Genomic DNA, 23,566 nt, shown 5'->3' on the forward strand with positions numbered 1-23,566 from the left:
TTCCATTCCTCATCCACTTTATTCAGACACCTGAGTGAAGCACTCCCCCCCACAGCGCTAGAGACGGTCTCCTCCGCACACGTCATCCTTCACAGGAAAGAAAAACGCCATCGTTCCCCGGATCCAGGCACAAAGGAAACTTTTAGGACTTTTTCCATTTGTCAGAGACAACAGCTCAGCCGACAGGCAAGGCTTCATCCACCACTTGCCAGTTTCCTATGCCCACCCCGCCCACCCCGCTTTTAAAGCTGCAAAGGTTGCAGCAGTAATATTTAAAATCTAAAAAAAAAATAAAAAATAAAAAAAAAAAATAAAATCTACCCACTTTAGGAGGAATGTGGTGACGCGCTCATGAATTTGTATCTAAAAATAAAAAATAAATAATGAGGTTCTCAAACAGGACGGCTGGCTCTGACTAGGTCAGCGAAGGACGAGGCCAGCCTGGGGGTGAACTGAGAGGTTAGGAGGTACCGTGAAACAGGTGGAGTCTCTCCTCCCTTGAAATCTCTTGCAGTTTCAGGCAATTCAGTAGTATTAAGGCGGCCTCGGCTTGGACACACCTTAGGCGCAAAGCATGGGCAATGACCGACAAAGTAGGACACTATGTCACAGCTGACTTGTGATAAACAGCAACAAGGACTGCATGGCCCCACCGGATGATTGACAGCCTCCAAACCAGAGGCTTGAATTTTGATGCCATATCTAGATTCCTCAGCTCTTGGGAGAGAATCCCTGAGAGGCTGGATCTGTCTTTAAGCCTCAACTAAGCACAGATCTTCTTCCTCCCAACATGAAAGAGTAAAAGCACCTATGAGGCGGAGTTACCAGTAAGAGCTCCCGCCTGACTGGGAAGCATGAGGCAGGGAAACGGTCAGAAGGATTTCTACGTAAGCCTGGGAAACACAAAAGGTGAACCAAAATCTACAGAAGCAGGCCTCCCGAAAGAGAAAAATCTGTCAGGGGGACTTGGCAAAGAAACAACATTCATGGACAGGCAACGGAGGGAAGCAGGGTCATGGCCTTCGGACTGTGAGGGTGAGTCTGCGGAGAGGCTTCGAGATCCCTGGCTGAGAGAGCTCAGCCTCCACCGGCCGCCGACGCTGCAGCAGACGCATCCCAAAAGGAGTCTCCATGAGAGTCCAGCTTCTTCCCCACGACTCAGCTGAGGAGAGCACCCGACCCGCGTCCCCGCCTGGGCCGCCGCACCGCAGCCGGAGCTCCCCGCCTGGCCCCTGCTGCCCCCGGCTCTCTGCTCTCCGGCGCTGGGGTCCTGCACCCTTACCGCCAGGCCCGATTCAGGAGCTTCACCTGTGCCAGCCTCTTGGTGATCATGGTGGCAAACACCAGGCCGAAGAGGACGCTGCTGATCAGCACGTAGTCATAGTCGTCCTTCAGGACGTCAAACTGCTTGGATGGGTAGACTCGAGTTTGGTAAATGTCCAAACCATAGGCCACAACCTGGAAGGCGGAGGGAACGAGAAATACATGAGAGAGGCGGCCAGTGGTCCACCAGGACCTCGAGCTCTGGACAGAAAGGATATGGAATTTCATCAGCTGCTTCCCGAGCATGAACTGAAGGGCCGCCGCTGCGCTCGGTAGCGGGCGGCCCCACTCACCAGGCAAGTGGACTCCAGGCCTGAGGGAGCTGTGTAGATGCCTCGCATTCGAGAAACTGTCTGGTTGTAGTTAATGAATCGCTCTGCGTGTATCTGCACATCTGGGGAATATGGGATCAGGTTCTCCTCCCTGCAAAACATCAGCCAGGACCGGCATTCAATACCGCGGCAAGGGGACCTCTCGGCTGCCCTTTCTGAGCCCCAGGAGCTTTCCAGGCCACGTATCTAGCCTCGAATCTTCCTTCAAGGTCTACTTGCATCAAGTAGTTAAAAATGTGGCAGCTGAATGTCAGCAGGGGCTCCAAGAAAGAAACCTGGGTAGAGGGGAGACCCTGTTCTAAATCGAATGACAGCCGGTGCCTCACACCAGAGGAGGTCAGGGCCAGTCTAACCCACACGTGCAGCCTCTTGACTCAGAGAGCCTCGGTCCACGTTCCTCAGAAAAGCCTAGGCTCACCCCATGGGCTAACCACACTCCCCCTTTCCTCCTGTGCAAACACAGATCTGCTCTCTTCCCACACTGCTCAGTTCCCCACACCCCTAAGTGAACAGAATTCGGGATGGAGGCGAGAAAATATGCAAATGATGGCTGACAATACAGAACTGAATGCTAGCGGTGACAAGCTATTCCCCACGTGACCCAGCCCCGTTAGCTCCCCGAACTCACCGCCTCCCATGCCCCACCCCACCGGCTGCTGCAGCCAGTGTGGCCTCCTCCCTGCTTCTGGCTCGCCAGCCACGGTCTCAGGGCACGGGCCCAGCCCTCCCCTGACTGAGAAGCCCTCCCCCAGACAGCCACAGGCTGGCTTCTGACCACCTCCAAGTCTTCACTCTGCAGTCACCTTCCCAGCCAGGCACCCCAAGCCACACTCTCAAGTTACGCCCCCTCATAATGCCCTACCCCACCCTTCCGTACATAGGCCTGGTCCCATCTTAATTTTTTCTCTGTAGCATATATAAACACGTGACACGGTATTATTTCTCTTGCTTATCTTACGTAACATCCATCCCATTCCCCCACCAGCATGTTATCTCCACGAAGGGAGAGGTCTTCATCAGACTTGCTCCTGCTCTGCCCCCAGCACAGCAAGACAGCACGCGGCAGGCTGAGGACCAGGCATCATCAACAGGTCACGTTCCTGAGGGTCGGAGGCTCCGGTACTCCTGCAAGCGTCTCACCTGCTTTGCTCTGTTGGGATCTCTGGACGCCGGGGATCCAGCAAGGCCTTAGGAAGGGAAAGAATGGCTCCGGAAGGCAGCCCAACTGCGGAGAAACAGGTGCGGTCATGGGAGCCGAGCCCATACGACGCTCTACACTCAAGGGGAGGCTGCTTAAGATTCGCTCTCCCTCCTCCCTTGCCCTCCCCCCCCCCCCCCCCCCCCCCCGTCTTGTGCACATGCGCTCTCTCCCAAACAAACAGAAAGGAGAGAAATGAGAGTCCTGTCAATCTCTTATAGGTGGCCAAGCTAGACTAAGGAACTTTTCCTGCAGCAATAAAGCCCTCCTCCCTAGCCTCCCCTAGTGGTCAAACAGGGCTGTGCCCGTGATGCGCGTCCAGCTGCGATTCTCCTCGGTGTGGCGCCCTACAGAAACCAAAACCGTCACCCTGAGACCCTCCCCTGGTCACTCACTAAGCAGGTGCCGGCTGGTGATGCCCCGCTCGGTGATGGTGGCTTCCATGGCGCTGATGGAGGAAGGGAAGATGTAGGACTGCTGGAGGACCTGGGGCAGCTGGGGGCGGTCCAGGGAACTGAAGGCAGTGGCGTTGTACTGCTCAGTGCCCTCGTAGAGCTCCAGCGCCGTAAACTCATTGCGCCGGGCCTTGGTGTTCCAGTACTGGTACTAGAGAGAGGAGGGGGACAGCTGGGGACTAAGCTGCCACTTGGGCTGGAAAGGGGGATGACGCAAGAAGGCACCTCTCTTTCCACGCATGAGCTACACGTCCAGGAAGGACAGAAACCACCCGGCTACCAAGTTTACTAACTTTCAGGGTACTTTTATCTAGCTTTAGGCAAAGTTCACCATAAGACAAAGGAGTTCTCAAGATACTCAGAAGTCAGAATAACAATAGCTAGGGTCTGAGTGCTTATCATGTGGCAAGCGTTATTCCAACCCAGACCAGAAGACACTCTCCTAGCCCTCCTTCATGAGTGATGCGACACAGGGAGCTCAATAATCACTTCAAGGTCGCACAGTCGAGGGGCGCCTGGGTGGCTCAGTCGTTAAGCATCTGTCTTCAGCTCAGGTCATGATCCTCAGGTGCTGGGATCCAGCCCCGCAGCGGGCTCCTTGCTCAGTGGGGAGTCCCCTTCTCCCTCTCCCACTCCCCCTGCTTGCGTCCCCTCTCTCGCTCTCTCTCTGTCGAATAAAATCTTTAAAAAAAAAATTTTAGAAGGTCACACAGTCAAGAAAGGGAAGGGCTGCCATGAGCCTGAGGTCATCTAATTCCTGAGCCAAATTCCCTAAACAGCACCTCAGCTGCCATCCAGGGGTTTGGATTCTATAGAAACACAAAGAGGCTACCAGTTTCTGGAACAAGAGGCACTGAAAGGATTTGAGACACAGGTCTTGGCTGGGTCGTGAACCTGACTGACATCCACACGTCTGGCGCTCTTACCACCACCCAGTTCTCTGCGTGCACGATGTGGACAGGGCCCTTGGCCTTCCTCTGCACGGAGGAGTGGATGACGCGCCCAGTGACGCCATCGACGAGGAAGATGCCCACGAAGGTGCGCTCGTGGTGCGTGTCTGTGCTCTCCGTCACCACGGCCAGCAGGTTGGGGTTCAGGCTCTGGGGAGAAGGAGAGAAGAGTTCCTCCAGAACCGTGATGGCCAATCACAAGCCCTGCCGTGCGGGAGCCCTGGGTGGAAAGGCCGCCCAGAAACCTGCTGGCGGGCAGAGCAATCGGGCTTCCTGGCCGGAGGAACTCGCTACCAGAGCTTGTCATCACGGCCCCTGGTTAGAGTCCCCGGGTGCCACGTGCCACATCAGGTGCTCCGCCCACATCACCCCCCCAGAATCCCACAAACCACCTCGAAATGGAGCTATTGTCACCCGTACGCGGTCGGTGAGAAAAGGCTGCAGGCCACAATGCAACTTGCTCACGTCACAGACACAGCAAATGGTTAACTTGAGATACAGTCCAGCCTGCCCACTCCCTGACCTAAGCCACTGCTCCCCCAGTGCGGTTTCTCTGCGCCAGGGCCCGCCCTACGCCTGAACCAACAGACAAGTCTCAGTCCTCTTCTCACCCGACCTGCTAGAACAATGGGACACAGGTGATCGCCCCTTCTCAACACACTGTCTCAGGGTGCCTGGGTGGCTCAGTGGGTTAAGCATCTGCCTTCAGCTCAGGTCATGATCCCAGCATCCTAGGATCAAGCCCCGCGTTGGCCTCCCTGCTCGGCGGGGAGCCTGCTTCCAACTCTCTCTGCCTGCCTCTCTGCCTGCTTGTGATCTCTGTCTGTCCAATAAATAAATAAAATCTTGGAAAAAACCACTTTCTCCACTTGGCATCCAGGACGCATGGCCCTGGTTTTCCTCCACCCCACTGGCTGCTCCTTGTCAGTCTACTCTGCAGGCTCCTCATCTCCCCGGTCTCCTGAACATTGTCTACACTCGCTCTTGTGGTCACGCCACCCAGGGGTGCTGGCAATGGCCAAGGTTACACACCCACACTACACTTTCCCTGAACCCCAGACTCTAAAGGGCTGTTATCTCAGTATCTCTTCTTAAATGTCCCACCTCAAACCTGACATGTCCCAAAGGGTATCCCGTCCTGCCCCTGCCTAAAGCCTGTTCCCCGCAGGCCTCCCCACGTGTCAGGTTTGAGACCCAGGACCTCTGATTCTTTGACTCCCTTCTCTCTCTCCGGCACAGACCGAACACCCCACCCACCAGCATATCCTCCTGGCTTTACCTTCAGAACGCCCTGGAATCTGGTCCCTCCTCCCCACCCCCAACCCCAATCAAGCCACCACCATGTCACCAGGCTTACTGCAACAGCAGGTCTGCCTGCTGTCTCCCTTGGTCCTCTGGGCGAGCCCTTAACCTCGGTCACTTAGGTCACACCCGTGCTCCCAACTTCCCACCGGCACTCCAGCTCACTCAACACCAAGGCCGGGGTGGTAGCCTCATGACATGTCCTGCCACCCTCTGACCTCAGCAGCCTGAACTCTCCCTGCTCACCACACTCCAGTCATACTGTCCCCCTTGCTGTTTCTGGAACCCTCCAGGTCCACTCCAGCCTTCCTGTCCAGAAGGCTGTTCCCCTGATGTCACGCACTATCCTTCTTCCTTTCCGAGGTGTCACTGTTACGGTGAGATCCTCCTTAACCTATTCTAACTTGCACGCCCTTCCAATCCCAACTTCACCCCCTTCTCGGCTTTGTTCTTCAATAGAACTAGCTGCCCTCTGATACGCTTTACATTTATCGGTGTACTTGCTTTCTGGTCTCTCCTGAATACAGTTAGAGCCTCAATTTTGTCTATTTTGTTCACGGATATATCTCAGAGTCTAAAAGAGTGTCTGACATCCTGCTAGCAACCCCACCACCTCCCCCCAAAAAAAGTACAGCTTCCCCTCTGTGGTGTTCCACAACCATGGTCTAACCACAAGAAAAACGTCAGACAAACCAAAATTCTCTACAAAACACCTGCCTCATACTCTTCAAATCTATCAAGGTGACGAAAAACTAAATAGGGGGCGCCTAGGTGGCTCAATGGGTTAAAGCCTCTGCCTTCGGCTCAGGTCATGATCCCAGGGTCCTGGGATCGAGCCCCTCATCGGGCTCTCTGCTCAGCGCGAGCCTGCTTCCCTTCCTCTCGCTTTGCCTGCCTCTCTGCCTGCTTGTGATCTCTGACTGTCTAATAAATAAATAAAATCTTTTAAAAAAACAACAACAACAAAAAACTAAACAGACCAGAGGAGACTTAGAGAAACGTGGCAAGTCTGTGGAGCATGGGGCTCGGGGTTGGGCCTGCAGCAGAAAGGGACCTTAGCAGGAAAACTGGTGAAACTCTGAGAAAGTCTGGAGTCAACAGTCTTATACCAATGCTGGTTTCTTAGTTCAGACAGATGCACCACAGACCCCAGGGGAAACCAGGTAAGGTGCACATGCGAATTCAATGTACCATCTTTCCAGCTTTCCTGTAAATCTAAAATTAGGCCAAAACAAAAAGAAGCTTATTGAAAAACAAACAAACAAACAAAAACTAAAAAGCGTGTGTGATGAGTATAAATCCAAAAAAGCCCTACTTTAGAACTACTAATTAAGCCCTAGTTAGAACTACTTAGAAAAATACAAGTACTCTTTGTAAATTCTAACTCATAAATGTAAAATTACATAAAGAATACACTTTTTCTAGCACAATCAAGCATACTCTAGAATTTGTATTATTTTGGCCGTTCTGACTGACTAAAGCAAACTGACTGCAGCCGAAGTCAGCCGTCCCTAAAGATTTCTAATCAGGAGCGGTAATAAGGTTAACCACGAGACTGGCACTGTTCTAACCATGTTACGTGTCGTTATGTGTTACCACTAATCTTCACGACAATCCTATAATGTAGGTGCTCTTAGCCCCATTATATTCTTAAAAATAGACATTTGGGAAGCCTCCGCAAACTACCCACGAAGAGCAGCCCGCGTGGGGCAGAGCCAGGTGTGAACCTGGACAGTCCAGCCCACGCCCCGTGAAGCTGCTCCCCCATCAGCTGCCTTGGCTGCACTCTGGGCTGCATCACGCCTCCTCCTCCAACTCAGCCCGCACTCTGCGGAGGGGGCCACTGATGACCACGCATCGCTACAAGGCTGCCTTCTCTCCCAACAGTTTGGCAGCCCACTAGCCACCTCTCTGTCTCTCTCCTTCACCACTAACTAGTGTGGATCACAGAGATGGAGTTTCTACTGGATCAATGAAGGCTTAAGCCCCCAGCATCCTACCAGCACTACCATGAACAGCAAGAGCTAGCATCTACCGGTAGCAGCCATAGGCCAGGTACTATGCTAGGCGTGAGTGTCACGTGATCATCACGACAGCCCTACAAAGGAGGCACTTGTCAGACTCATTTGACAGACAAGAAATGAAAGCTCAAAGGAATGAAATTACTCCCTCAAGATCAAGTAGCTATCAAACCCCAGAGCCAGAATCCAAACCCTTGCCCTTCTGCCTGGCAGCAGACCGCAGAACCGTACCTTATAGAGCACGCTGCGGTCCCCCATCACGCGGCCCTGGGAATGAACGTGCTCGCTGCTGCGCTTCCCCTTCACCTTGACGATGCGCTGCACTTCTGGGGGAATAGTCAGCTCCCAACTCAGCTCAGTGGTAAGATCCTAGGGCCGGGGCAAGAGAGCCAGCACTTATGATGTGGACAATACACTGAGTCCTGTGACAGCTATAGGCAGAGACGTCCCACATTCCTTTATTTGGGGCCTTTGTGCCCAAAGAAACAGAGATCAGAGCTCCTAGGGAAACAGCAGTAAGGATCTAGTTTGTGCAGATGTTTTGGATCTCTGTTTGATTAGGCAAGACAGTAAAGCCAGTAAGAAAGGAGAGGAATGTTCAGTGGTATCCCATTGGTTTTTTTTTTTTTTTTTTAATTTATTTGTCAGAGAGAGAGGGAGAGAGAGCGAGCACAGGCAGACAGAATGGCAGGCAGAGGCAGAGGGAGAAGCAGGCTCCCTGCCAAGCAAGGAGCCCGATGTGGGACTCGATCCCAGGACGCTGGGATCATGACCTGAGCCGAAGGCAGCTGCCCAACCAACCAAGCCACCCAGGCGTCCCATCCCATTGTTTATCTGAGTAGGAAATATCCAAGGAAAGTTTACCACTTACTACTACTAACTATGGCTCCAATATCTGAGCTTAGCAGTAAATCACTAAACTGCCAGGGACCTTGAAACATTATAGGAGATGTTCTTCATAGTCAAAGAAAACCAATTCACAAAGTTTTACAGTTAAATATATTATTTTTTTAAAGATGTATTTGTTTGAGAGAGAGAGAGAGCATGGAAGCATGCATGAGCTGGAGGGGCAGAGGGAGAGAATCTCAAGCAGACTTCACACTGCATGGAGCCGGGTGCGGGGCTGGACCTCATGACCCTGAGATCATGACCTGAACCAAAACTGAGAGTCGGACACTTGATGGACAGAGCCACCCAGGCACCCCGCAGTTAAAGAAGTTATTATCCATCCACACTGTTTATACACAGAGCTTTGTGTCCTCTGTCTTCCCTTGGCCACTGTTTCTTCCCATGTCCTCAGGACTCGACCAATCGTGATACCCGAGAGCTTGCTCCCCCAACCATGAAGAGCCATCTCTTTCAAGGCCCCTTTTTAATAACTTGAGGGGACAATATTTTTCACCCACAGGGGTAATGAACATGTTTCTGGGGAGACCATAGACAAGAAAACAGGGACGTCATGGGCCCAAGATCACGAAGTTAATAAATCATAGAGCCCGGCTTCCCATCCGGGCAGCTGGGTCCAAGCTCCTAAGCTCTATGTTGCATTGCAAAAGGCCCTGTGGGACAGGATGGAGGGCCGCTGGTGAGTATATGACCCAGATCCCTCCTGTCAGAAGGCCTGCTAATGAGGCCAAGGCCAGCCGCCCCCCCGTGAACCTCAGAGCTGGCCCTCAGGGCCGTTGTCTATCAGTCTTTGCTAGCACTGGACTCAAGTACGTCAGCAGAGGAGAAAATCAGCCCCATTTTTAAAAATCAGATTCAGGGGCACCTGGGTGGCTCAGTGGGTTAAAGCCTCTGCCTTCGGCTCAGGTCATAGTCTCAGGGTCCTGGGATCAAGCCCCACATCGGGCTCTCTGCTCAGCGGGGAGCCTGCTTCCCCCCTCTCTCTGCCTGCCTCTCTGCCTACTGTTGGTCTCTGTCAAATAAATAAAATCTTTTAAAAAAAAATCAGATTCAAAGCACACATTCTAACAAGAGTGGGTCAGTAACGGCATCTGCATACAGAAAGTACAACTCTACTCAACCTCCGTTCCACCTCCCACCCTCTCAAGAATGGACAACAACACTCCTTCTCTCTGCTAGAGAAAAGGAACGTGGACTAAAATATCCATGGGTTGCAGGGCGGTGAGGGCGGGTGGGCTGGGTGGGAGGGCGCCTGGGTGGCTCCGTTACTTAAACAGCTGGCTCTTGATTTTGGGATCAAGCCCCACATCGAGCTCCATGCTCAGCAAGGAGTCTGCTTGAGGATTCTCTCCTCCTCCTTCTCCCTCTGCCCCTCCCACTGCTCACATGCTCTCTCTTTCCCCCTCTCTGAAATAAATACATCTTTTAAAAAAAGAAAAAAAACCCCTCCATGGGGGCAAAAATTTTATCTCCTGGGCATTACTCTTTTCACAGTACCTAGAATCTTGTCTGCCATGTAGCAGCTGATCAATATGAAAAGGCCTATGAATCAGACATTAGGACTGTGCTGAGCCACATTTTCAACAAAATGAATAGCATAATCCACTTCTTAGCCAAATAGCCAAGAAACGCTTATACCCCCCCATGGAAGGTCCCGCCAGGGGGTGCCCTCCCTACCTTTCGAAGTCGATATCCACACAGCCGTCCCTGTTCTGCATCCACCAAATAGAAAAAGATGGAAGGAGCGAGCTCATGTAGCTGTCGCAAGACATTCCGGGTGGCTGGGAACGCCGTGACCTTGAAAACCCCAGAGAGCCCAAAACAGTTAAAGGAAAAGGGTGCTCTGTGCAGTTTCCCAAGATTCATTAAAGTTTGCCATCAAAAAGCCTTAAAAATAACACAATCAATTTTAAAAGAATTAAAGCCCACTGAACCCAAACAGAGCTTAAATCTCCTTTTGCTAAGAGCCTGAGTTTCCACAGGTGCAGGGAAGGAAAAGCCATTGGGTGGCTCAGAGATGCCCTGCTAGCCCACACTCGCGCTGACTGCCAAGTCCCAGCTCTGGCCGCAAGCTGCCACGGGGACCGCCCTCCCCACACTGGACCCCACCCGGTGCTCGCCGGCCACGCTCAAGTGTCCTACCTTATACTCATCATCGATCAACAGCAGCACCTTGGCGTAGTCCTGATCCATGATGGGGAGAAGCAGAGACTGCAGGATGGGGCGCTTCGGCACTGGGGGAGCCACCTGACTCCACTTGCCGAAGATGGGATTGAAGACGTACAGAGAACTCATCCCCGATTCCTGAGACGGACAAGCCAATGGTCAGACCAGCGGCAGGAAAAGGATGCAATGCTAAGGAAAGAACTGGAGAGCTAGGACTTCAGCTCAACTGTGACACATTCCCAGGACCGTTCTGTGTGGATGCCCTATTTGTGCAGAATAAAGTTTTGCGTGAAGGTAAACTGAGGCTAACGTGTCAGGAGGGAAACGGTCGAACTGCCCCCGTGGCCGAGCACGGGACATGCTGAGGAAGAAAAAGAACGGTCAAGTACCAATTCACTAACCTCAGGCAGCCATTCCAGTGGTGCCTACCAAGCCTAGAAAGTGCCCTTTCTCCTTTTTAAAGATTTTACTTTTATTATCTGAGAGTGAGTGAGAGAGACAAAGACTAAGCAGGGGGAGAGGCAGAGGCACTGGGAGAAGCAAACTTCCTGCTGAGCAGGAAGCCCAATGTGAGGCTCGATCCCAGGACCCTGGGATTCATGACCTGAACCGAAGGCAGAGGCTTTAACCCACTGAGCCACGCAGACGCCCCTAAGGGTTTATTTTTATTATTTATTTGAGAGAGAATGAGTGAGACAGCACAAGCAGGGAAAGGGGCAGAGAGAGAAGGAGAGAAACTACTTCTTTCTAATGACACTAGAGTGAATCCACAAAAATCCAGCTAATTCTGGGAGGCAGAAATAAATAGCTTTGTGTCCTGCTCTCCCTCATCTAAAGAGAAAGCAGCCGCTCAGCTGCTAACAGCGGCCTGTGTGTGGGAAGGAGGAGGGCTGGCTCGCTCCAGGTCTGGTGACATCACACCTCCTCCAGCATCAACCCCCATCAGTCCTGGATGGGTCCTGGATGCGTCTTCCATTCCAACAGCTGGAACAAACAGAGCTCTAGCCCCTGACCACCTGTCCCTAGCCCTCCCAGAATTTCAAAGGCCCAGAAGAAATTCAACTTAAAAACATGGAAAAGCCACACCCTCTCTGGCAGCCTCACCTTGTCCTTTACCAGCAGGGTGCACTGTGGGGGGTGGGGGAAATGGGCCGTCGTCCTCTGGACCATCAGTTTAAAGGAGGAATCTGGCTTGACGCTGGGGAGATACTGTTTCCACAGGATGGTGCCAGAGCTGCTCTCAATGCCAAAAAGCTGCAAGATAAACAAACACCTAACTCACTGCTAGGAAGACAAACCGAAGAGCTCTCTCCTTGGAAATCAGCACCAGTACTAGCCCCTACCAAAGGCTTTTTGCTTCCCACACACGGAAAGTCAGAAGGTTTAGTACCTGGGGCTTAAAGCCCTCACCTTGCCCGAGGCCGTCACCATCACCATCATCTTCTGGAGGTTAAATTCATCTCTGGCCAGGGTGTCAATGTTGATCTCATTCTTAATCTGACTTCGGGGCTTCCGAGCGTCGTAAAACATCTTCCAGAGGTGGGAGGTCCATGCCTGCAGCAGGATGAGCTGGGACGACAGGCGTTTCAGGAACATCCCCAGCAGGCCGTCTGGTGTCAAGGAGAACGTACCAGAACTGAGGCTCACCCCTCATCAGACTAGGTGCTTCCAGCAAGGAGCTTTTTCTAACGAGGTCTCTCCCGCTCCTGAGGAGCACTTAAGCCACGACATGCCAGGAGGGGATCCCGAAGGGCGGTCCTTTAACTGAAGCTACCACTCTCACCCTTGGGTATAGCCATGCAGGAACTCCAAAACCTATTTTCCTGGCTCCCAGTACGCCCACTTCCTGGCCTCTTGGAAGAGGAGACCAGGAGGTCAGGGATCAGCCATGCTGAGCATGTCTCCACCACAGCCTGCATCCAGAATGGCCAGAAGGAGGTTTCCGGGTGTCATGACAAAACCAGAAGGGGGGAGAGTGTGGGTGTGCAGAGGTAAGTGTGCCATGGACGGGCATTTCCCTTACCCATGGTTCGACTCCCACCCTGTCTATTAAACCGACACCCGACAGTCCTACTTGCCTCCAACCCCCAAACCCTGTCAAGGAGGCCACCACCCTCAAGTCTCCCCCACGGGGTCAATGTGGCAGCACGAGTACAGAGCCTGGTCTCTGGAGTCTGGCAGCCTGGACTCGAACCCCGGCTCTACTGCTGACTAGCTGGGTGACCCAGCTCATGTACATAATCTCTGGCCTCCGGTTCCTCGTGCGTAAGATTGCGTGTAGTCCAAGGGCCACGTGACCTACACACGTGACTTCACACCACGCGGGGTCCACGGTGAGTGCTCACTTAAAAAAAAGTAGTGCCTTTGCGCATCCTACTTGCAAGCAACCTCAGCTCAAAGAAGAGAAGTGAGGGGCAAACGGAACAAGCCACAGGCCCAGGGGTCCGTGCACACACAGTATGTACTTCAAGGATGCGGGTCAGGAAAAACAAACAATTAACCAAAAGCTAGCCACGTGGACAGGCAACGGGCAACAAGGCAGCAAGAAGCAGATTTTACCTTGAATTGCTGGATCCGGGCAGCAGAAATAAACAGTAAAGTCAAATTAATCCTCGGCTCAGAAAACCCGCAATGCCTACCGGGGTGCGCGGCCCAGAGGAGGCCCTCAGTCAACGTGGCCGCGGAGCAAGGTAGAGGGATGGGAGCAAGAGGCCGAGGCAGGACCGACCAGAGCGCAGTGAACCGAGTCCATCCTGGGGCATGGGACTGGCGGGTTCCAGAGCGCACCACGGGCCACCACAACCCCATCAACCCAGTCACACCTCTCCAGAAAGATGCAGCTGGTGCCTGGCGGACAAGGCATGACACAGTGCCTGGCAAATCTGAGGAACTGAGGCAATGGCAGCTATGTGACTATACTAAGTGAAGACCGAGAGGGGTTCCCAAGTGGCTCCTTTCAGAGAAAAGAACGGTTACGTAAGCCACACGGCCATGAGGGCCCCGGAAACTGGTCGCAGAGCAAGTTGCACGCACACGGGCAAAAATGACTGTGCCCGAAAGCCGGGGATGCCATGAGCCAGCATCTCCTGCGGTCTAACTAGCAGACCCCTTCCCAGAGCAGTGCCCCCCAGCCACGGCGCTGTTCCCAGGGTGCTCCGTGCGTACCTGCCTTCTTGCCGAATTCTCCTTCCAGCTCGGCCTGGGCACCCGTCAGGGGCAGATCCACCATCTCCAAGCACACCACCTCTGCCAGCGACTCCTCCCGGGCCCACAGCACCACCTTCCCTGCTACAGAAACCCCGGTTATGAAAGCCATGCCTGCCTCCCCCATCGCCTGAAGGCTCTTCTCCATGGTTTGGGGATTCCAGACGCTCTCGTGTCAGGCCGAGAGCAGCAGCGCACAGGGTGGCGTGCAACAGTTCAGGTAAGGGAAGGTCCAGATTTCACCTTAGAATGCTAAGGGATTGTTCAAAAGCAGAGAAAAATATGGCTCTACAAACTATTCAGGCTACACTCCACTGGAATCTTTCTCAAAGCCAGTCCACAGACCCCCAAATACAGTCTGACTAGAAATCTGGGCAGGCCTAACAAAAACGGGCTGACTGAGGTGCGCTCACCCAGCTGCTGCAGGAAGAGTAGCAAGTGGTCCTCTGTCTGCACCAGGGCCCGGTAGCCCACCGAGTCGTCCTTCTTCAAGAACACCTGGATGTAGAGCTGTAAGCAGAGCCCGGGCCCCCACAGTCAGCCAGAATCCAAATGCTTCTGCATGCTGGACCCCCCCAAACTCAAGGCATCAGAAGTGGAAAAAGGCCCAGGACTCCGGGTGATTCGCTGTCCAGGCAACACGGCGTCCCCCCCAGACCCCAAGGAGGGAACGTGAACGCATCAGAGCCAGCGCTGCCTCGCCAGGCTGCGGTTCAGACCTCTCCAAGGGGTGGTCTCAGAGTTTCCCGGGCACCGCGTCCGTCCCTCATGCTCCAGTCACTCCCCACGGAGCGAGCAGAAGGCCAAGGTGAGAGTTTCCGTTTTGGAGATACAGAAGCCCCAGCCCAGAGAATCTGAGAACACCCTGAATGCACAGTGGCCACGCAGGCGCCAACCACAAGCGCATGCTGGGGCACCGGCGACGTCTTATGGGCTCGTGACTCTGGACACAGCTCGGGATCTCACAAGGCCCAGTTTCGTCGGTAAAACGAGGGCAGTAATAAGCACTTCGCAAGGTTGGTGAGACAGGTGAGTCAATTCGGGCATAAATGCTGAGCACTGTGCCCGGCACGCTCACCACTTAGCATAAACGCTACCTGCTTTGACTATTAGTCACGGGGCCTTATAACAAGACAGCTCCTCAGGAAGAACTAGAGCCCGTGTCCAGAGAGCCCTAACCCCAACCCAAGGCTGTGGCCCGGCCTGTGCTGAGAAGCCCCCGGACGGAGCCTGATGCAAAGGCTCTGACTCACCCGCTCTGGCCGAGTGCCATTCTGTTCCAGACTGAAGGTGATGGTGGTGTCAAGCAGCCGCCGACCTGTCTCCACTAAGTAGAGGTTAATGGTGTAGGTCTGGTTGAAGCAGGTCAGCAAGTCCTACGGGGACAGATGACAGGGGTCAACAGAGAGATCCCCCAAAGCCAAGTCCCACAGAGGAAATCCAAGAATTGGAGTTAATGCCCTAGAGAAGGTCCAGGCCAAGAAAGGAAATATATGCAAAGGAAAATAAAAGGAAAAAAGAGGCGCCCGGGTGGCTCCGTTCGTCAGCGACTGGCTCAGGTCATGATCCTAGAGTCCCGGGATCAAGTCCCATATCGGGCTCCCTGCTCAGCAGGGATTCTGTTTCTCCCTCTGACCCTCCCCTTCTCATCCTCTCTCTCTCTCTCTCATTTTCTCTCTCAAATAAATAAAATGAAAAGTCTAAAAAAAATTTTTTTGAAGGAAATAGAAAGCTAAATTGCAAGGCAGAAATGAGGTATCCGAGTAAATACACAGAGTAACAACCATGATACTTGTTGCAGAAGGAAGTCAGTATAATGCAGCAGACTTCCCCAAGAGAGGGAAGACCCCCACGAGGAAATCCCAAATCTCTTCAGGAAAGCTCAGGAGATGGAAGACACAGCAGAAGCCCCGCCCCAGGGCCCGTGCTCTGCTCCAGTGCAACCACACAGATCGCCATTCAGCAATACCAGCCGGAGGCCCAGAAGACACGGGGAACGGAGCCGGAAGAGAAAGTGGTTAAGAACAGATTCTAGAGATTCTACTTCCGAGTTCCCAACTACGAAGGATCCAGACAAGCACGATTTACAGCATGTGGCAAACCCCGCCAGGGTTGAGCGCTCTAGGAGACCTGCTCCCAGCCTCCCTGGAGGCCTAGGTCTGGCACACTGCCCAATGCCACACCGTACCTGAGCCCTGGGCTTCTCTGGGAAGCTCCCCAGGGACCCCTCTTCAGAACTGCTCGGTTTCTGCTGGGGAAAAGAGAGGACAGATGAGAACATTTAACCCACGGGGTTATTCCCCAGTCACCGAACTGAAGGTCTCCCTTCTGTGTCATCTTAGCACCCAGGAGAAAACAAAGGTCCCTCCTCACTCCTGCTCACAGAGCCTACGGAGCTCTTAACAGCCACAGAAGGAAGTGGGGCTGTACTATTAGGCTCCCACTCCCGGGGACAGGGTCACACAAAGCACTACAGAGCAAGTGAGAACTTACTTCTCAATAGCTTCCTGCCCCCAGGTTCAAACTGCCCCGATGTTTGGCTCTCGGGGCTCCTGGGAGACATAAGGAAGGAGAACCCCCAAGTGCCGGCTGGTATCCTTGATACGCACCGTTTCACCGCGACAGGTCATGACTGCAGCCACCGTCTTCTCTCCAGTGGTGGCAAAGCTCACTAGGGCAGCCTGGGAAGAAAGCAAAGTGTCAGTTCCTAAATGGGGCCTATACCACTCATCAGCCTTACAGAGGAGCATCTCTCCAGGGACGTCCCTTGGCCTTGGAGCTGAAAGTGCTCCTGACTTTGAAGTACAGCAGCCAGGGCACCTGAGAACAGAGGGAGGCCTCAGAGGCATCCAGAGCTGAAAACAGGCCTTTCCCCTACCCCCAACACAGTCACCCGCCAGCCCTAAATTTCACAATGTTCTTAGTATCTATAGGGAAGCTCGAATGAATGCCCCCACTCTCCTGTGGACTCAGAACAAGGTGCCAGTTTGACCCTAAATATCCTTTGGAACTCTCAGAAAAACAAAAAGATTCCATTTCTGCTTTAAAGTGAACCCATCTTGGGATGCTTGGGTGGCTCAGTGGGTTAAGCCTCTGCCTTCGGCTCAGGTCATGATCTTGGGGTCCTGGGACTGAGCCCCACGTCAGGCTCTCTGCTCAGCAGGGAGCCTGCTTCCCCCTCTCTCTCTGCCTACTTGCAATCTCTCTCTCTCTCTGTCAGATAAATAAGTAAAAAATCTTTTAAAAACAAATAAATAAATAAAGCAAACCCATCTCAAACCACACATAGAAGAGAAGCCTGGATCCAGAGCAAACATCGACAGATCCTCCTGACTCCTAGCACCACGCTGCCTGCAGTCACCTGTGGGAAGTCTTTGAGCAGACTCAGGGCTCCATGATGGTAGTGCAGCAGAGCATAGTGGCTTGGGGACAACTGCAGGAAGAACTGGGCCCGAGAAGGATCCACTGGGTTAGGCTGCGTGGGCAGGACCCGGGGCTGGAAACCACTTGCAAATTCTAAGTCAAGGGACTGAAGGGCAAGAAAAAAAGAGGATTAGGGCTACAAGCAGGTAAGTCACTGGTCCACTGATCCATCCCAGGCCTCCTTCCTCTAACCCACTTTGCCAGGGGAAGTAATCAGGCCATGGCATGTAGCTCCAGAAGCTCCCATTCAGGTTCTCTAAAGAGAAGAGTGGCCCATTGCTCCTTACACCAGTCCAGCCAGAAGCCTAACCTCCCAACAACTACCGAGGCTCAGGAAGAAAGCCGTGTCACTGGGAGGAAAACTTTTTCTAAGCAGCAAAGGCAAGGCCAGGGAGCAGCAGTGCCACCTCTTACCTGCAGCGGGATCTGTCTCAACTCCCACTCTGTCTCCAGGGCCAGGGTCTGCAGGGACCGTGAGCTCGGGTCAGGGCACACCAAGACAGCCTCATCCACCACACCACAGGCTCCAGTGAGACTCTGAAGCCAGGGGGTCGACACCCTAACCTATAGGACAGACATTGTAGCGGGACGTTGGTGAGAATGTTTACATTTTATTCTCCACTCATCAGCAAGGTCACAGGGGCTAAGATCGAAGGTTCTTCGTGACTGGTTCCAAAGGACTTCTTCCGGGTGCCTGGGTGGCTCAGTTGGTTAAGCAGCTGCCTTCGGCTCATGTCATGATCCCAGGGTCCTGGGATCAAGCCCAACATCAGGCTCCCTGCCCAGTGGAGAGCCTGCTTCTCCCTCCCCTTCTGCCTACTGCTCTGCCTACTTGTGCTCTCTATCTTTCTGTCAAATAGATAAATAAAATCTTGGAAAAAAAGAAAAAAGGACTTCTTCCCACCCCTTCCAACTTCCCAAGAGCTCCCAAACTGGAGAAAATCAGGATCTGGAAAAACATACCAGGTCATCTTTAAGACCCAATATTTCAGATAAGTGTTTCTTTCCCATATTTGTCATACGTAGTTTCCTATAACTACTACACAGAAGTACCTCCTAAGAAACTTGCAGGCAATGAGAAAAAACCTATGTAACTTCCCATCCACCCCAGGAGAGCACCATGCATGAATGTGAGGGCTTTAAATAAATGCTCGATGAGGAGAAAGCAGCCTCCAAGTGACCAGAATCAGGGACCAGGAACGGCTTCTGCATCTGCCCAGCCAAGTTCCCTGGTCCCTGAGGCAAAGGCGGGCTCCGTCTATTCCCCTTCACAATCCACACGGCGCCTCATGCCAGACGCCTGGCCATACCTGCTGAACAATCTCTCCATCTTCCACGTTAAACTTGACGATGTTCACGTGGCTGAAGGGAACAACTCCGAGGGCCCATACCACCCCAGACCCGTAGGAATACGTCATCTGGTAATGGATGCTGTCACTAAGAGAGGGAAGACAAAGCAAGGAGCAACAGCTTCAGCCACAGGTCAGGCCCGCCCTCAGGGGTCCTCTTGTCACAACCTAGCAGGCCCCAAGTAGGATTTGTTTGACTCCCAGTTTTTTTTGTTTTTTGTTTTTTTAATAGTCACCAACATTTAAAACTGAGACTTAACATGTAAAAATCAGATTTCTTTTTTTTTTTTTTTAAAGATTTTATTTATTTATTTGACAGACAGAGATCACAAGTAGGCAGAGAGGCAGGCAGAGAGAGAGAGAGGAGGAAGCAGGCTCTCCGCTAAGCAGAGAGAGCCCGATGTGGGGCTCGATCCCAGGACCCTGGGATCATGACCCGAGCCGAAGGCAGAGGCTTTAACCCACTGAGCCACCCAGGCGCCCCTAAAAATCAGATTTCTAACTCTTCTTAAAAAGGAGGAGCAGCAACGCTCGGCATGCCTACAGGGTGCCAATCGGCTAAGTAAGGCTGCCCCCTGGAGGTAAGCCAGGCACACTGCAGCTGCCAGAAATCCCCACGGGACCTGTTTTGCTCAGGGGTGCCGAGCACTTGGCCACATCTGAATTTGAGTTTTTACACCCTGAAAATGGCCACAAGTCTGAGCAAATCTTTCCCTTTCTTCCCTCTGTCCTGATCCCTCCCATATTCAATGCTTTCCATGACTAAGACCTCTGGAAACCATCTCAAACCTCACTCAGTCCCGACCCTGGGCTCTTTCTTTTTTTTTTTCCTTTAATTTATTATTATTATTTTTTATAAACATATAATGTATTATTAGCCCCAGGGGTACAGGTCTGTGAACCACCAGGATTACACACTTCACAGCACTCACCATAGCACATATGCTCCCCAATGTCCATAACCCCCCCCCCCCCTACCAACCCCCCCCCCCCCCCCCAACCCCCCTTTTTTTTTTTTGGTTTTTAAAATCACTTTTATTTTTTCCCCCCGGGGTCTCTTTTTTTTTTTTTTTTTTTTTTTATTTGACAGAGAGAGAGAAATCGCAATCAGACAGGGAGGCAGGCAGAGAGAGATGGGGAAGCAGACTCCCTGCTGGGCAGAGAGCCCGATGCAGGGCTTGATCCCAGGACCTGAGATCATGACCTGAGCCGAAGGCAGAGGCTTAACCCACTGAGCCACCCAGGCGCCCCACCCTGGGCTCTTTTTGAGTTGTTCTGATTCATAACATGAACGAAAGGCTCAGTCTGACGTGAAGTGAAGTCAAAAAGCCCAGAGTGCTACAACTGTGAGTGAGGAGCCACTCCCCTTGCTGGGCTGTGTCTAATGCCCAGTTTAAGAATTTCCTCCGCACTATAAACGAAATGCCAGAAGGAGTACAGCCTGTGAGTACAGGCCTACACCCAGTGAGCCCAACACACGATGCCAACATTAAGGGGAGGCTGAGTCAGAACACTTCCAACCCTCGGAGAAAGAGGAGCTTATAGAGAGCAGAACAAGGCGGCTGTCACCCCTTGGGCAGGTGGCCTTACCTTTCAGGGAGGTGTTCCACCCACTTTAGGTGCCCGCTGGAGAGATGATGCAGGGCAAGAGTGGTCTTCTTCAGGACCGCAACGTACCGCACGGAGTCCTGCAGGCCTACCAGCCCGAGTGCCTGGAAACTGAGCATGGGTACAGGGGTGAGAACAGCCTGACACCCCCACGGTCTCAAACTAGAGTAGAGAATCTGGAACACCACCACTATAGCTTGATAGGTAAGAAAACAGGCCTTGGGGTCAAACGCATCAGGGTCCTAATACCGGCTCTGCTTCTGGTGAGATGGCTTGAGAGGCTGTGCTCTCAACCCCTCGGCTCTGCTACTTCCCTGAAGCCCCGTGAATCTCCTCAGGGTTGTTCCCTCCCTCCCCTAGGACTTCCCAGCAAGCAGGCCAACCCTCCTCCATGGTATCCTTCACCCCGGACTGTCATCACAGGCTATGTGCCTGCCTCCCCCAGCTGACCATGAGTTTCTGGACAACAGAAACTTTCTCAGGGTCACGTATGTGTTCCCATGGCCTGGTGGGGGGGCACCAGGTGTTAACCATGTAACCATCAGAAGCAGAGTCCACTACTGCAACCGGCCCTGTGATCACAGCAACCCAGCAAAGATACAGCAGCCTGAGCTGTTCTCTCAACATAAAATTAAAATGCTAAAAAGTTCATATCACATTCCTATACCTAGGACATTGCAGAGTTCTCACGTCACGGTAAGATTAGGAGCGGCAATCAAGTGCAAGGATGCGTACTGCACCTAACACGTGCTCGATAAACACTGGCAGAGTCACCACGTGTTCCGTGACCTCAACTCATCAAAACGCATGGTGTTTGACGTTTGGGCTCTTCGGTGGCCCGTGAGGAAAAACGTCAAAAGACCCTGCATTGCTGTCCATGCAGACCTGTGTTCCAGCAAAGCCTTGAGGCAAGCCTAGATGAAATATAGCTTCTTGCCCTCTACCTGCCACTGTCCAAGGTAATCTCCCAGTTCAGGCCCCCAATGTTAGTCTCCCAGGAACGCATGATCCGGCCTCCATTGGACACAGTGATTGCATCTGGAAGAGAAAAGACCACGGTGAAGTCATCTCCCCAACTGGCACTCTGTGGCCTCCTCTGATGGTCAAGGAGCAATGGCCACACCGCTGAGGTACAGATGTAAATAGAAGTTACTTGCAATACCTGTCCTTTCCTTTTGGGGACACCCCTCTCCTCTCCTTTCCCTAACAGACCCTGTATGGGGAGATGGAGCCAACACCATGATAAAGACCAAGTAGGACTCGCTTACCCTGTCCGTACAGCAGCATGGCGTCCACAGCCCCTTCTGCTGTGCCCTTGTCAACATGGCGCCACACTGAGAGACAGGAGAGTGAGACGTTACTATGAACTGGACAGAGGTATCCAAGAAGACAGGTAGGAGAGACTGGAAGAGGTCTTTGTTTGCACAGTGGTATCTAATTTTATTTCAAGGGAGAGAAGGATTACAGCTAACCAGCAATGATCCACTCACTCACTGGGTAATGAGGGGAGGAAGGTTTGAGAGGAGCCATTCCTGTCCCAGTCTGAACTCCTCACTTCCCATACTCCCTACCACCCCAAACATATAAATGAAGGACAAAATTAACAGAATCTCTATGATTCACAAGAAAAACGGTGATCGTAAATCTTATTTCCATAATTTTGGTCCCCAAAAACATCCACAAAAGCAGCATAAGTAACTTAAATGGGGCATCCAAATCTTTACTGCAGAATAGAAAACAGAAATAGAAAAATATTTCAGAATAACATCTTAACCCAAGAACTGTCAGGACTCAGCCTGAGGGTCTAAACTAAAAACACCAGTTATAGGAAAACAGTTCCTGTTCAAAGACAACACAACTGCAAAACCAGTATCAGAATTCAGTAAGAGACATCTTTCAGCCAACCTGCCCCGAACACGTAAGCAGCCAAGAAGACTACACAAGCCACAGTCCATTCTGGATTCACTATGGTCAGTCATTCCATCCCAAGATAAGCGCCCCACACAGGTCACTCACAGATCTCTCCGGTCCGAGAATTTAATGCTGCAATCACATTCTTCTCTGTAGCCACGACCAGTTTCTTGGATCCAGGGGAAAATTCCAAGGAGGCAAACTTGAGCTTCCCGACATACTGCTGTCTCCTGAGGAAGAGAGGACAGGGAAATGTGAGAATGTGAGGGGCCCAAATCGTCACTGCACAAAACGTCGTGGGAAAAGACCACTGCACCAACACACAATGTTATCACCAAACTACCTATCTTAGGACATGTGAGGAATGTCTGTTAATGAGGAGATTTGACCAAAAGCAAGATTTCTATGCAACATAGTCAGAAGGCAAGGGAACAAGAAGAGAGAATACACCCTAAGAGATAAGAAGCATAAGACTTACTTTTTTGTTTTTTTAAAGATTTTATGTATTTATTTATTTGAGAGAGAAAGCAAAAGTGAGCAGGGGGAGGGGTAGAGAGAGATGAACAAGCAGACTCCGTGCTGAGTGCAGAGGTTAACACAGGGCTCCATTCCAGGACCCAGAGTTCATGATCTGAGCTGAAGACAGACACTTAACTGACTGAGCCACCCACGCACCCCCACAAGTCTTACTTCTAAATGCAAGCACATATTATCTCAAGTGCCACCCAAAAGAACACCTGGCCTAAATCCCACTGGAACAAACATTAGACCTCTCTGTATTCATTAATAGTGGGACTATTACGTGAGAGAAGAGGCACAAAGCCTAATGTCCACAAACACACAATCCAACTGCCCTTCTGTTTTCATGGACCCCTGGAGAAAAAAAATCACGCAAATTTTCCAATAAAACTGGGTTAGGCTTCTGTTTTCTACAGTCTTTTCTTTTTTTTTTTTTACAATTTTATTTATTTATTTGACAGACAGAGATCACAAGTTGGCAGAGAGGCAGGCAGAGAGAAAGAGGGGGAAGCAGGTTCCCTGCCAAGCAGAGAGCCCAATGCGGGGCTTGATCCCAAGACCCTGAGATCATGACCTGAGCCGAAGGCAGAGGCTTAACCCACTGAGCCACCCAGGTGCCCTTCTATAGCCTTTTTGAGCCCACTGCATGTTCAGGATCCATTTGACTCATTACTCAAACTTTCCTTGGAATATATCTCATCAATTTCAGTGCCCTTCTCTAAGCATAAAGGGAATATAATTAGCTTTGCATGGCACACTACCAAGTACACAGGAGTTGCTTGCACATTGCTGTTAAGGAAAAAGTACTCTCATCTCCAGCAAACTAAACACATGTGGCATTTACACAAAATTTCTCTTGTGATGTTGTTTGGTCTGATTAAAAAAAGCGGGGGGGGGGG

At 52.0% G+C, this 23,566-nt stretch overlaps 1 protein-coding gene across 1 annotated transcript; it reads right to left on the bottom strand.

Moving 5' to 3' along the window:
- On the bottom strand, nt 1-23,315 carry EMC1 (ER membrane protein complex subunit 1). Its single transcript, XM_059376340.1, has 23 exons — nt 23,311-23,315; nt 22,254-22,378; nt 21,506-21,571; nt 21,182-21,275; nt 20,220-20,348; nt 18,591-18,717; nt 17,695-17,844; nt 17,219-17,386; nt 16,467-16,538; nt 16,046-16,108; nt 15,111-15,233; nt 14,271-14,367; nt 13,819-13,941; nt 12,064-12,263; nt 11,758-11,907; nt 10,630-10,791; nt 10,165-10,284; nt 7,813-7,950; nt 4,235-4,408; nt 3,249-3,459; nt 2,796-2,880; nt 1,617-1,746; nt 1-1,458 (listed from the first exon to the last, which is right to left on the bottom strand). The coding sequence occupies exons 1-23, from the start codon at nt 23,313-23,315 to the stop codon at nt 1,279-1,281; spliced, it is 2,892 nt and encodes a 963-aa protein (XP_059232323.1). The 3' UTR covers nt 1-1,278.
- Nucleotides 23,316-23,566: the final 251 nt, after the last annotated feature.

The sequence above is a fragment of the Mustela nigripes genome, chromosome 14 (genome assembly GCF_022355385.1).
Source record: "Mustela nigripes isolate SB6536 chromosome 14, MUSNIG.SB6536, whole genome shotgun sequence".
NCBI classification, from domain to species: domain Eukaryota; kingdom Metazoa; phylum Chordata; class Mammalia; order Carnivora; family Mustelidae; genus Mustela; species Mustela nigripes.